At 44.4% G+C, this 12,709-nt stretch overlaps 1 protein-coding gene across 2 annotated transcripts in view; it reads left to right on the forward strand.

The window, feature by feature from the left end:
* Positions 1 to 350: 350 nt before the first annotated feature.
* IL21R (interleukin 21 receptor) overlaps positions 351 to 12,709 on the forward strand; it is a 51,740-nt gene continuing 39,381 nt past the window's right edge. Inside the window, exon 1 of one of the 2 annotated variants that reach the window (XM_032157177.2) lies at positions 351 to 790. Coding sequence is in view for 1 of the 2 variants with exons in the window: in XM_058440847.1 (XP_058296830.1) it covers positions 1,332 to 1,381 (50 nt within the window). In the remaining variant the exon portion in view is untranslated. The other variant, XM_058440847.1, reaches the window with a different exon arrangement.

Below are 12,709 nucleotides of genomic sequence, written 5' to 3' on the forward strand. Positions count from 1 at the left end.
ACTCGGCCACTGAGGGCTCCAGGTCCACGGGTCAAACTGTGCCACATCTTCACACCTCTGGCCTCAGTTTCCACATCTGTGCAACGTGGTAGTTCCCGGAGGCACTGCCTGCTTCATGGGTTATGACTGAGAGGCCTGTGGGGATGATGTCACAGTTCCCTAAGAGGGAAGTGTCACCCCGATGGCCCCAAATGTCTTACTTGCAGGTGACCTTTGGTGACAGTGGGTGCCTGCTGTGGGGCCGGGCCCCCTCCCACCTCTTTCTCACTCCCTCCCAGGAGGAGCCCAGCTGCGGGTGGGCGGGACTGGTGGGGAGCCGCTCACCACATCCTCCTCTTCCTCCCCACTCTGCACATGCGGCTGGGTGGCAGCCAGCGGCCTCGGACGGACCCACTGGCGTCTCTCTGTTGAGTGACCGTAAGCTCGGCGTCTGGCCCTCTGCCTGCCTCTCCCTGAGTGTGGCTGACAGCCACGCAGCTGTGTCTGTCTGTCTGCGGCCTGTGCATCCCTGCTGCGGCCGCCTGGTACCTGCCTTGCCGTCTCCTTCCTCCGTCTGCTGCTCTGTGGGACACCTGCCTGGAGGCCCAGCTGCCCGTCATCGGAGTGACAGGTCTTATGACAGCCTGATTGGTGACTCGGGCTGGGTGTGGATTCTCACCCCAGGCCTCTGCCTGCTTTCTCAGACCCTCATCTGTCACCCCCACGCTGAACCCAGCTGCCACCCCCAGAAGCCCATCAGATTGCCCCCAGCACACGGAATGGATTTCTGAGAAAGAAGCCGAAACAGAAGGTAATTCCAGCCCTGGTTTTCTGCTGGGACCAGGGTGCCTTCTCTGCCCAGGAGAGACTGTTCCCTGCCTGCTGCATCTAGTGTCACAGTGGGAGGCCTCGGAGGACTGTGCCCAAGTCACAATTGGGGACACTGAGGCAAAGAAGGTTCATGCAGTGAGGCTGGGCAGAATTGAGGTTGGGGTCTCTTGTTCAGCACAGCTTAGGAGCCCGGCAGCAGGGAAGTGGCTGAGATGACCCTCTGTCTTGAAAACCAGCCTCCAAAAGGTAGCGGGCTGGGGAAGGAACGCCAAACCTAACATGTCAATCACCCAATTCTGGGCGGCTGAGCCGGGAGGTGATGGGCATGGGTGCAGAGCCTGATGGGACCCATTCTGTGTCAGTTTCTGTGTCTTACCACCTTGATTCCACCCAGTCATTCAAAACAAGGGCTGGTGTGCCCATTTCGCAGATGAGGAAATGAGGCTGTGAGAGGTAGAGTGATTTTCCCTTGGTGACTCAACCAGGACGTAGCAGGTCGGGCAGTCAAGCCAGGTGACTCCATGAACTGTCGCTGCATCTTTCTCATGAAGCACGGGGAATGGGTCGGATGGTAAGAGGCCAGCCCAGATCCCTGTGCATGTGGAGGAGAGGAGGGTGGGGAGGTCGGTGGAGGCTGAGCCTTGAAGGATGGGAAAGGGAGAAACATTTCTGGTGGAGGAGTCCTGGGGAGCGGGAACTTAGGACTTGCCGCAGGAATGACGTCTCTGCTCAGTGAAGGCAGAAGACCAGGTGCGGGACATTCAAAGCCAGGAGGCTGCTTCTAGGAGGACGTCTGTGATTCCCTGGGGGGAGAGTGGGGCTTTCAGAAGCACATGGTGGAGTGGGGGAAAACCTGCCAGGTCAAAACCCGGCCACGCGCCTTCCTCACTCGGTGAACTTGGGCAAGTCTCTCTGCTTCTAGCCTCGAGAAGCCATGGTTTTCTCATCTATGAAATGGGGACCAAGATACCTCCATCCTTGTGGAGCTAGTTGTGGGGACCTCAGGGCAGAACAGGGTGAAAGCTGTGCTCCTAACTGGCCCTTTTCCTTTGAGGAAGAGAGTTTGTGGCATGAGAAGCTTTGAGCCCATGGAGAAGGGCCCAACTCCAAGAGTGACAGAGGGTGAGGGACACACTCAGGCTGCTGTGGTCCTGCCTGGCCACCCACCTGGCTCTGGTCCCCCCAGTGCCAACTCACATGTTGTAGGTACTTAAGGGTCTCCCATAGTCCTCAGTAGGTGAAGCGGGAAGCCTCATTCAGCCCATTTCACAGATGACAAGAGTGAGGCTTAGTGGGGACAACCTTGCCCCAGGTTAACTGTGACCAGATGACATGGAGCTGGGATTGGATGCCAGTCTGTAGGACAAAGCCACCACCTGCTAGATAGAATAACATGAAAACAAGACTTGTGGTCCTGGGTAGTTTCTGGGAAGCAGCATTGGATGGGGATGGTTGAGTATTCATTCCCATGGGGATGGGCAACCCCCAGAGGAGAGGCCCTGCTCACTTGCTCCCCACTGTGGGCTCAGTGATGCCCCTGTCCTGCCAGCTCCTCTGCCAGGAGGGTGTCCGGATCCTTACTCAGTCCCACAGTGGAGGTAGCTAAGAGCCCTTGTGATAGGAGGTGGCAGAATCCAGGACCAGGAGAGGTGGGGAGAGCAAGGCAAAGACAGCTCTGAGCTCAGACTGCAGGCTCCCACTGCCCAGCAATCCTGGCGTCAGGCCAGGAGAAGAAACTGAGAGGTGGGGGTTAGAGCCAATAAGGGGCTTGTGGGCAGTAGAGTAGGGGGTGGATACCGGAGGAGGAGGCCCATTCAAGAGAAAGCCAGCCACCAGAAGTTCTGGGAGGAACCCACCTCTTTGTAGCATCAGGACAACCTGGGTGCCTGATAAATAAATGAATGAAAGGAACGGGGTATCCATTCCTTCCACAGCCAGAGAGGGAAGCTAGTGCCTTCAGCATCCTCACAGGCAGGCACAGGGGCCTTCTCCACATAACTAGGAAGGGGTGCCCATGGTTAGATGGGGGCACTGGAACTGGCTTCCCAGCATACCACCCCTTGTGACTTTGAGCTGTGGAACTGGCCAGACCTGGGTTCAAGTCCCAGCTCCACTGCTTAGTACCTGTGTGACCTTGAGGAAGCCACTTAACCTCTCTGCAGCTCAGTTGCTGCATCTGTAAGAGTGGGAATAGGAATAAGAATGCCTGTCTTAGGTCTGTGGTGAGGATTTACTCACCCTATTCTTTATTGAGCATCTACCATGGCCCAGGCACCTCCCTAGGTCCTGAAGCTCTGGGGTACACAGAGAGAGCCAGTGTGACGAGGAAGGCAAAAGAGCTGGGCACAAATGGCTCATGAGAAGTGGCCGCTATTATGTTTTACTTTTTTTTTTTTTTTAATTTTTTTTGAGACAGAGTCTTGCTCTGCTGCCCAGGCTGGAGTGCAGTGGTGTGATCTCAAGTCACTGCAACCTCCATCCCCCAGGTTCAAGAGATTCTCCTGCCTCAGCCTCCCGAGTAGCTGGGACTACAGGCACCTGCCACCACACATGGCTAATTTTTGTATTTTTAGTGAAGACGGGGTTTCACCATGTTGGCCAGGCTGGTCTTGAACTCCTGGGCTCAAGTGATCTGCCTGCCTCAGCCTCTCAAAGTGCTGGGATTACAGGCATGAGCCACCGTGACCGGCCTATGTTTTACTTTAAATATGTAAGAGCTGTTTGCTTTTAGCTATGAAAATACAGATAAAAAACAAAATAGTAAATATTATTGGTCATATTGGCATATATGAGACCTCAATAAATAAGAGCTCTTACGATGATTCTGCTTCCCCCCTTTTACAGATGGGGAAACTGAGGTTCAGAGCAGGGTGGGGGTTTTTCTAGGGTCACTCAGGGAACCGTCTAGAAGGGAGCAGTGAAGAGGGGAACAGATGCTTCCTCCAGGAAGAGGGTCTTCTCGCCCTCGCAGTCCCTTCCTCACACACCCTCCTTCCCTGCCCTCCAGAGCCCCCAGACACGTGAAGGGGAGGGGAGGGGGCAATGGGAGGAACCCACCCCCACCCCTGGCTCACAGGTGCCACCGCCCCCACTCCCTGCCCTGGCCCCAGGCCAAAGGGACTTTTCATGACAGCTCAAATGAGACCTCTGAGTAAACCTGGAACTTCTGAAACGACCTGAGAATATTCCCCGGGCTGGGGGGCAGGGGCCCCATGGAGGGCCCCCAACTGCTCAGGACATCTGCATCAGGAATCCAGCCTGCTGGTCTCTGCAGCCCACAGGAAGGATCTGGCCACCCCAACCCCCGCCCTGAATTGTCCCCAGGGAGCTGGGGCAAGTGCACCAGCTGGGCTCCCAGCCCAGGCCCCTGCCATCCCCCACTGTGTGAACAGGACAAGGCCCTGGGCCTCTCTGGGCCTCCTTTCCCCATCTGCCAAGTGGGCTTGACTAGGACGAAGGCTTGCCAACTTTCCCCAGAATGAATCAGTAACACCAGTCCACTTTGGCCAGGGCCAGGGCAGGCTGATGGGGGCTGCTGGGAACTGAAGGGAGAGAGAGGGTGGGTGGCCAGCCCCGCTCCACCTCGTGGCATAGTTCAAAGCCTTCTTTCACTGCTCTACGCGCAACCCCTCCTAGGCTGGAGGAAATGGAGCTGGAGTGAGATCTGGCTGCAGAGGCTGAGCGGTTGCAAGGTTTGGGCAAGGCTGCAGAGGATGGCAGGGCTTGCAGGGAGATAGAGGTTGCACAGGCAGCAGGGGTGGGGAGTGGGGGGTGTGGGTGCTGGGACTGGGACCTCATGCTCCACAGCTAGGAGAGGTTGCACAGGCTGGAAGAAGTGCCAGAAGGGAAAGATTGCTGGAGCTAATAGAATTTGCTGCCTGGCTAGGAGAGAGAGATAGGCTGAGAGGTCGCACAGCCTCAGAGGTTGCACGAGCTGGGCAGTGGAAGGCCGTTCCTCTCACCTTCATCTTCTACTGATTAAGCTGTAAGCCTGAGGTCCCCAACATACCTGTCTTCAGACACCCATAACCCACCCCTTGCCACTGGTGAAAAAAAAAAAAAGATGAAAAGCAACTAACACTAACCACACACCTAACACTAACCACACTAACCTGCCTCACGCTCCTCATCCAGGCTAAGCCTGCTGCCCCCATTCCACAGATGAGGAAAGCTGAGGCTCAAACAAAGGCAGAGATACAGCCAAGTTCCCACTGTGAGTGAGTGACAGAATCTCCTTTCTGACCCAGGGCCACTGGGCTAGTTCTTCCCCCAGCCTGAGAACTCACTGAGATGAGAACTTGCTGTGTGACCCTGGGCAGCTCACTGTCCTTCTCTGAAAGTTCCTTGTTACTAATCTGATGACATTACTCATGATTATTCACACTCTGGGAGCAGAAGGTGTTCCCTGAGGTGGGTTTGGGGGGAGTTTCTGGGGACAGTGAGGAAGCTAATGAGGAAACCAGGACCTCTTAGGGGCTGTCTCAATTTTTAGCCTCATTCATTCATTCATTCATTCATTCACTTAACATTCTTCTTCAGCTACTTATTGGGCACCTACAGGTCCCCTTCTCTGCACTAGGGATACTGTGCTGAACAAAATAGGTCAATTACTCAGCCTCTGGGAGCTGATGCTTCAGTACAGAAACAAGTTACAAAAACATACACAGAGATATTTACAAAACTATTCCTCATATTACACCTGCTATGAAGGAGACAAACTAGGGGATGTGGGGTACAGAGATCTGTGGCATAGACCCAGTTCAGATAGGGTGGATGGCCTCTTTGAAGAGGCAACTTGAAACCTGAGGATGAGAAAGGAAAGAAGCTGGGGGAAAAGCATTCTAGGCAGAGGGAATGGCATGTGCAAAGGCCCTGATGTAGGGAAAAAAGGTTGAAACATTAAAGCTTTTATCCTCGGCCACGTGCGGTGGCTCATGCCTGTAATCCCAGCATTTTGGGAGGCCGAGGAGGGTGGATCACCTGAGGTCAGGAGTTTGAGATCAGCCTGACCAACATGGTGAAACCCTGTCTCTACTAAAAATACAAAGTTAGCCAAGCTTGGTAGCCTATGCCTGTAATCCCAGCTACTTGGAAGGCTGAGGCAGGAGACTCACTTGAACCCAGGAGGCCAAGGTTGCAGTGAGCCAATATCATGCCACTGCACTCCAGTGTGGGTGACAGAGCGAGACTCCATCTCAAAAACAAAACAAAACAAACAACAACAAAAAACGTATCCTCACCAAATGCATAAGGCTCTCAATCCCCTAAGCTCCAGAAAAAGGGGTCAAAAAGGGTAAGATTTAACTTTGGAGTATACGGTCTACATAGGTCTTAACATTGAGGATAATGTTGGTTCACAATTCATTCCCATAGAAAGCATTCTCTTTCATTTAGTCACTCGTGTAGCAAATGTTTTGAGCACCCACTGTGGGCACTGGTTAGTCACTGGGGATTCAGCAGTAACAAAGAAACACACTGTCCCTGCCTAGATGGTGCCCAGAATATAGATGAAAACACCACGAGCTATGTACTACTTGGAGGGTGGACCCCGGAGGAAGGAGTGACTCATGCTCTTTGGAGAAGTCAAAGATTGACAGAGGAGCTGCCATTTGAATGGGATTTTGAAGACTGAGTAGGAGGCTAACAGTCAGTCAAAAAGGGCAGATAGTTTCCGTGGCTAAAACAGCACATGCACAGGTGTGCAAGCCAGGTGAATGGAGCATGTTGGTGAGGCTGTCAGTGGTCTGATGAGCCTGAAGTCCAGTATGAATACTGGGGGCTAGATCCTGAGATGCCTTGAATACCAGACAAGGAATTTGGGGTTTTTCTCTTGTGGACAACAGAGAGCCATGGAATGACATGGTTGGAGTAAGAATGGAGCTGGAGAAACCACAGCTCTATAGCTATAGCAGGAAGGTCAGGGAGGAGGACCAGCAGGAGAGCAGGTGGGCAGAAGTCCTTGAAGACCCTGGATAACTTTAGGAGTTCTTTCTTCTGTGTTCCCTCTCGGGAAGTCCCTCCGCCTTAACACTTCCTCTTCTGATGACCTGTTGGCTCCTGTTCCTGGCACCTCGGGGAGTCCCTCTTCGCCCACCTCATTTCTTTGTGATCCCTATGGGAAATAGGGCCATTTTACTTTTACCACACTCCCCACCTTTCACTTTCAGCCCCATGTCCCCACCTGGGTCACATTGGAGAGAATGGCTGACTTGACGAACTAGACGGATCCCATTCCTCTATCATGTGACAGAAAAAAGATACAGGGAAACCAAGAACTTGGGTTCTTTCCAGTGTGGGGAGGTTGTAAATAATGCTGCTATGAACATGCTGGTACATGTCTGCTTGTGCGCATATGCTTGCATTTCTCTTTGGTTATATAACTTGGAAATGGAAATGTTGAGTCTGCTCAGCAGAAGTTTTCCAAAGAGGTTGTGTCAATTTACACTTTTGCCAGAATATTGAGTAGAGACAGAGAGTTTAGTTACTCTGTATCCTTTCCAGCACTTGGAATTGTTTGTGTTTATTTCTCTCTCTCTCCATATATATATATATAAATAAATTATATATATTTATTATATATATTTATATTTTATAAATATATATAAATAAATATTTTTATATTTATATTTTATTATAAATTTACATATATATATGTAATTCTTTCTCTCTTCCTCTTTCAGTTTCTTTTCCATTCTCTTAATGGAAACTTTTGATCAATAAAAAATCTTAATTTTAATGAAGTTTATTTATAAGTCTTTCTTTATGACCAGAACTTTCTATGTGCTGTTTAAGAAGTGTTGCCTGCAATGAAGTGACAAAAATATTTTTCTGTGTTTTCTTCTAGATGATTTATTGTTTTACCTTTCATATTTAGGTCTACAGCCTATCTGTAGTTTATTTTTCTGTATGGTGTGAGGTAAGGGTCAAGCTTTACTTTTTCCATATGAATATTCAATTAATATACCATCATTTAAGAAAACATCACGTTTTCTCTCCACTGCCTTGCACTGGTGACTTGCTGAAAATCAAGTAGTTGAATACATGAGTTTATTTCTACTGTTTCTGTTCTTTTCCATTGGTTAGTTTGTTTTTCCTTGCAACAATGCCATAATTTCTAAATTACTTTATAAATCTTGACATTCTTCTTCAAAATTGTCTAAACTATTTTCAGTCCTTTGCATTTCTATATAAATTTTAGAACTATCTTGTCAATTTCCACCAAAGAAAATCTTGCTGGGGATTTTTTTCTTGAAACTTTGGATTTTACTGAAACTTTAGTTCAATTTGAGGGGGACTAGCATCCTTAAAATATTAAATTTTCCAATCCATGAACATAGTATGTACCACCACTTATTTATGTTTTCTCTAATTTTTCTTAGTAATGTCTTGTAGGTTTCTGTGTAGAAGTCTTGTACATCAACTAGGTACAGTGGCTGATACCTGTAATCCCAGCACTTTGGGAGGCCAAGGTGGGTGGATCTCTTGAGGTCAGGAGTTCAAGACCAGCCTGGCCAATGTGGTGAAACCCTGTCTCCACTAAAAATACAAAAATTAGCTGAGTGTGATGGTGCATGCTTGTAATCCCAGCTACTTGGGAGGCTGAGGCAGGATAATTGCTTGAACCCAGGAGGTGGAGGTTGCAGTGAGCAGAGACTGTGCCTCTAGTGACACAGCTGAGTGACAAAGTAAGACTCCATCTCAAAATAAAAAATTCATGTACATCTTTCATTAGATTTCTTCTTGGATATTTGATTTTTTGATGCTGATGTAAATGGCATAATTTTAAAATTTCTTGACTGTTTGTAGTGTACAGAAATATAATGAGTTTTTATACTTTACAACTTTATTAACACTTTTTAAAGCTAAAGTTCCAGATGTAAAAAGAAATAGCTATCAAACCCAGCCCACATCAACTGAGCACCAGTTGAGGGCTTCCTGCCTTTCTTTGCTTTTGTAATGTTTATGGATCTTTTCCTCTGCTAATCTAACAAGAGAGGGTATTGTAGTGCAAAGTATAGTGTCCCAGGTTTGGATTTTATTAACCAGTAGATCTTTTTTACCCTTAACAATTTTAGATGTACAGTACAATATTGTAAACTGTATGCACATTGGTTTACAAGAGATCTCTAGAACTTTTTCCTGTTGCATGGGTGAAACTCTATACCCATTGAAAAACAACTCTTCATTTCTCCCTCCCCCAGTCCCTGGCAATCAGCATTCCACTTTCTGTTTCTATGAGATTGATTACTTTACATACATCATATAAGTGATACAATGCAGTATTTGTTTTTTTGCCATTGGTTTATTTGACTTTGCAGAATGTCCTCAAGAAGCATCCATGTTGTAACATATAACAGCACTTCCTCCTTTTTAAAGGCTGAATAATATTCCATTATGTATGTACTACATTTTCTTTATCCATTCACCTATCAATAAATTTAGGTTACTTGCTCATCTTAGCTATTGTAAATAATGCTGCAGAAACAGGAGTGCAAATATCTCTTTGAGATGCTGTTTTTATTTCTTCTAGATATATGTCTGGTGTTTCTATTTTTTTAATTTAAAAAAATCTAAAAACTTTTGCATCATTTTACAATCCCATTAAAAGTGCACAAGGGTTTCAATTCTCTACATCTTCACCACCACTTGTTCTTTTCTTTTTTTTTTATAATGACCATCCTAACAAGTGCAAGATGATATCTCATTGTAGTTTTAATTTGTATTTCCCTGATGAGTAGTGATGTTGAGCATCTTTTCATATGCTTAATGGCCATTTGCTGATCTTCTTTGGGGAAATGTCTATTCATGTCCTTTGTCCATTTTTTTTTTTTTTTGAGACAGATTCTTGCTCTGTCACCCAGGCTGGAGTGCAGTGGTGTGATCTTGGCTCACTGCAACCTCTGCCTCCCAGGTTCAAGCAATTCTCCTGCCTCAGCCTCCTCAGTAACTGGAATTACAGGCGCCTGCCACTATGCCTGGCTAATTTTTGTATTTGTTAGTAGAGATGGGATTTCACCATGTTGGCCAGGCTGGTCTTGAACTCCTGACCTCAGTGATTTGCCTGCCTTGGCCTCCCAAAATGCTGGGATTATAGGTGTCAGCCACTGCACCTGGTTGATGTACAAGACTTCTACACAGAAACCTACAAGACATTACTAAGAAAAATTAGAGAAAACATAAACAAGTGGTGGTACATACACTGCCGGCCATTTTTAAATTGAGTTATTTGTTTCTGTGTTGTTATTGAGTTGTAGGAGTTCTTTGTATATTCTAGATATTAACCCCATATCTCTTGTATGGTTTGCAAATATTTTGTCCCATTCCATAGGTTGCCTTTTGATTCCATTGATTATTTCCTCTGCTGAACAGAAGTTTTAAAGTTTGATGTAGTCTCATATGTCTATTTTTACTTTTGTTGCCTGTGCTTTTGTTATCATATACAAGAAATCATCGCCCATTCCAATTTCACGAAGATTTTCCCATACGTTTTCTTCTAGGAGTTTTATAGTTTCAGGTCTTATGTTTAGGTCTTTAATCCATTTTGAGTTAATGTTTGCATATGGAGTAAAATAAGGATCCAACATCATTCTTTTGCATATGGATATTTGGTTCTTCCAGCACTATTTCCTTGAACAAACTTCCTTTTCCCTCTTGTATAGACTTAGTGCCTTTGTAGATAATTTGACTATATACACTAGCGTTTATTTCTGGGCTCTCTATTTTGTTCCGTTGGTCTGTATAGCTATCTTTATGCCAGTACCATACTATATTGATTACTGTAGCTTTTTAATACATTTTGAAATCGGGAAATGTGAGGCCTCCAGCTTTCTTCTCCTTCTCCTTCTCTTCTTCTTCTTCTTCTTCTTTTTTTTTTTTTTTTTGAGTGTTCTTCTTTCTCAAGATTATTTTGGCTATTTAGGGTCCCTTGAAATTCCGTATGAATTTTAGGATGAGTTCTTTTTTTATTTCTACAAAAACAGTCATCGAGATTTTGATAGGGTTTATATTAAATTCAGTTTTCTGTTAGTAGTATTGTCATCTTAACAATATTAAGTCTTCCAATCCATGATCATGGGATGTCTTTTCACTTATCTGTGTTCTTTAATTTCCTTCAAAAATATTTTATACAAGTCTTTCTCCTCCTTGGCTAAGTTTATTCCTAAGTACTTTTCTCTTTTTGATGCTATTGTAAATGAAATTTTTTGCCTAAGTTTCTTTTTGGATTGTCCATTGTTAATGTAAAAAATGCAACTGACTTTTGAGTGTTGATTTTGTATCCTGCAACTTTGCTTAATGCATGTATTAGTTCTAACCATTTTTTTTTAATATTTAGGGTTTCCTACATATAAAATCATGTAATCTGTGAACAGAGATAATTGCATTTCTTCCTTTCCAATTTAGATACCTTTTATTTCTTTTTCTTACCTAATTGCTTGGCTAGAACTTCCAGTTGAAGAGGAATGGCAAGTGTGGGCATCCTTGCCTTGTTCCTGATCTTAGAGGAAAAGCTTTCAGTTTTTTACTGTTGAATATATTCACTGTGGGCTTTTTATATATAACCTTTGTTATGTTGAGGTAATTTGTTTCTATTTCTAGTTCCTTGAATGTTTTCTTTATCATGAAAGAGTATTGAATTTTTTCAAATACTTTTTCTGCATCAAGTGAGATGACCATGTGATTTTTGTCCTTTGTTCTGTTAATTTCATGTATTACATTTATCTGATTTTTGTAACTATCCTTGAATTCTGCAGATAAATCCTACTTGATCAAGGTGTATAGCCTTTTAATGTGTTGTTAAATTTGGTTTGCTAGCATTTTGTTGAGGATTTTTGCATCAGTATTCATCAAGAGTATTGGTCTGTAGTTTTGTTTTCTTGCATCTTTGTCTGGCTTTGGTACTGGGGCCTCCTAAAATGAGTTTGGAAGTGTTCCCTTCTGTTCGATTTTTTGGAAGTGTTAGGGATGAATTGGTGTTGATTCTTTAAATATTTGGTAGCATTCTCTAGTGAAGCCATTTGGTCTTGGGCTTTTTTTTTTTTTTCTAGGAGGTTTTTGATTACTGATTCAATCTCCTTTCTAGTTTAGGTCTGTTTATATTTTCTATTTTGTCATGATTCAGTCTGGGTAGGTTGTATATGTCTAGGAATTTATTAATTTATTTGAAGTATCCAACTCGTTGGCATATAATTATTCATAGTAGTCTCTTAGAATCCTTTTTATCTCTGTGTCATAGTTACAATGTCTCCTCTTTCATTTCTGATTTTAGTTAATTTGAGTCTTCTCTCTTTTTTTCTTAGTTTAACTAAGGGTTTGTCAATTTTGCTGATTGTTAGAAATACAATAGATTTTTATACTGATCTCATCTTCAGCTTCTTTGTTTAACAATTATTATTCTAATAGTTTATTTGTTGAGTATTGTGGACTTTTCTGGTTCCTCAATTCTTAAATAACTTAAACACATAGTTTTCTAATCTTTATAAATTAAAATTTCCTTATTGTTGCCTTATTATGTTAATTAGCACCTCTAGTATAAGATGTTTTTGTTTTTGCCGTGACCTCCGTGAGGAAGTGTTCAATATTTCACAATTAAGGATAGTGTTAGCTATGTGTAGTGTGTGTGTGTGTGTGTGTGTGTGTGTGTGTGTAATCATAATTAGATTAAAGAAGGCTCTATTTCTGCTTTCCTGACAGGTTTTAGAAATCATGAATGGGTGTTGCAATTTACTAAATGTGATTTCTGAACTTATTAAGTGATAATATAAATTTTCTTTATTGAGTTAATGTGGTGAAATTGATTATGGTTTCTAAATGTCATACTAACCTTACATTCCTGAAATAAACCAATATGATAATAATATGTTATCTATTTTTATACATATTATTAGATATGACTTGTTAA

This window comes from Hylobates moloch, unplaced genomic scaffold (assembly GCF_009828535.3).
Source record: "Hylobates moloch isolate HMO894 unplaced genomic scaffold, HMol_V3 SCAFFOLD_6, whole genome shotgun sequence".
Taxonomy (NCBI): domain Eukaryota; kingdom Metazoa; phylum Chordata; class Mammalia; order Primates; family Hylobatidae; genus Hylobates; species Hylobates moloch.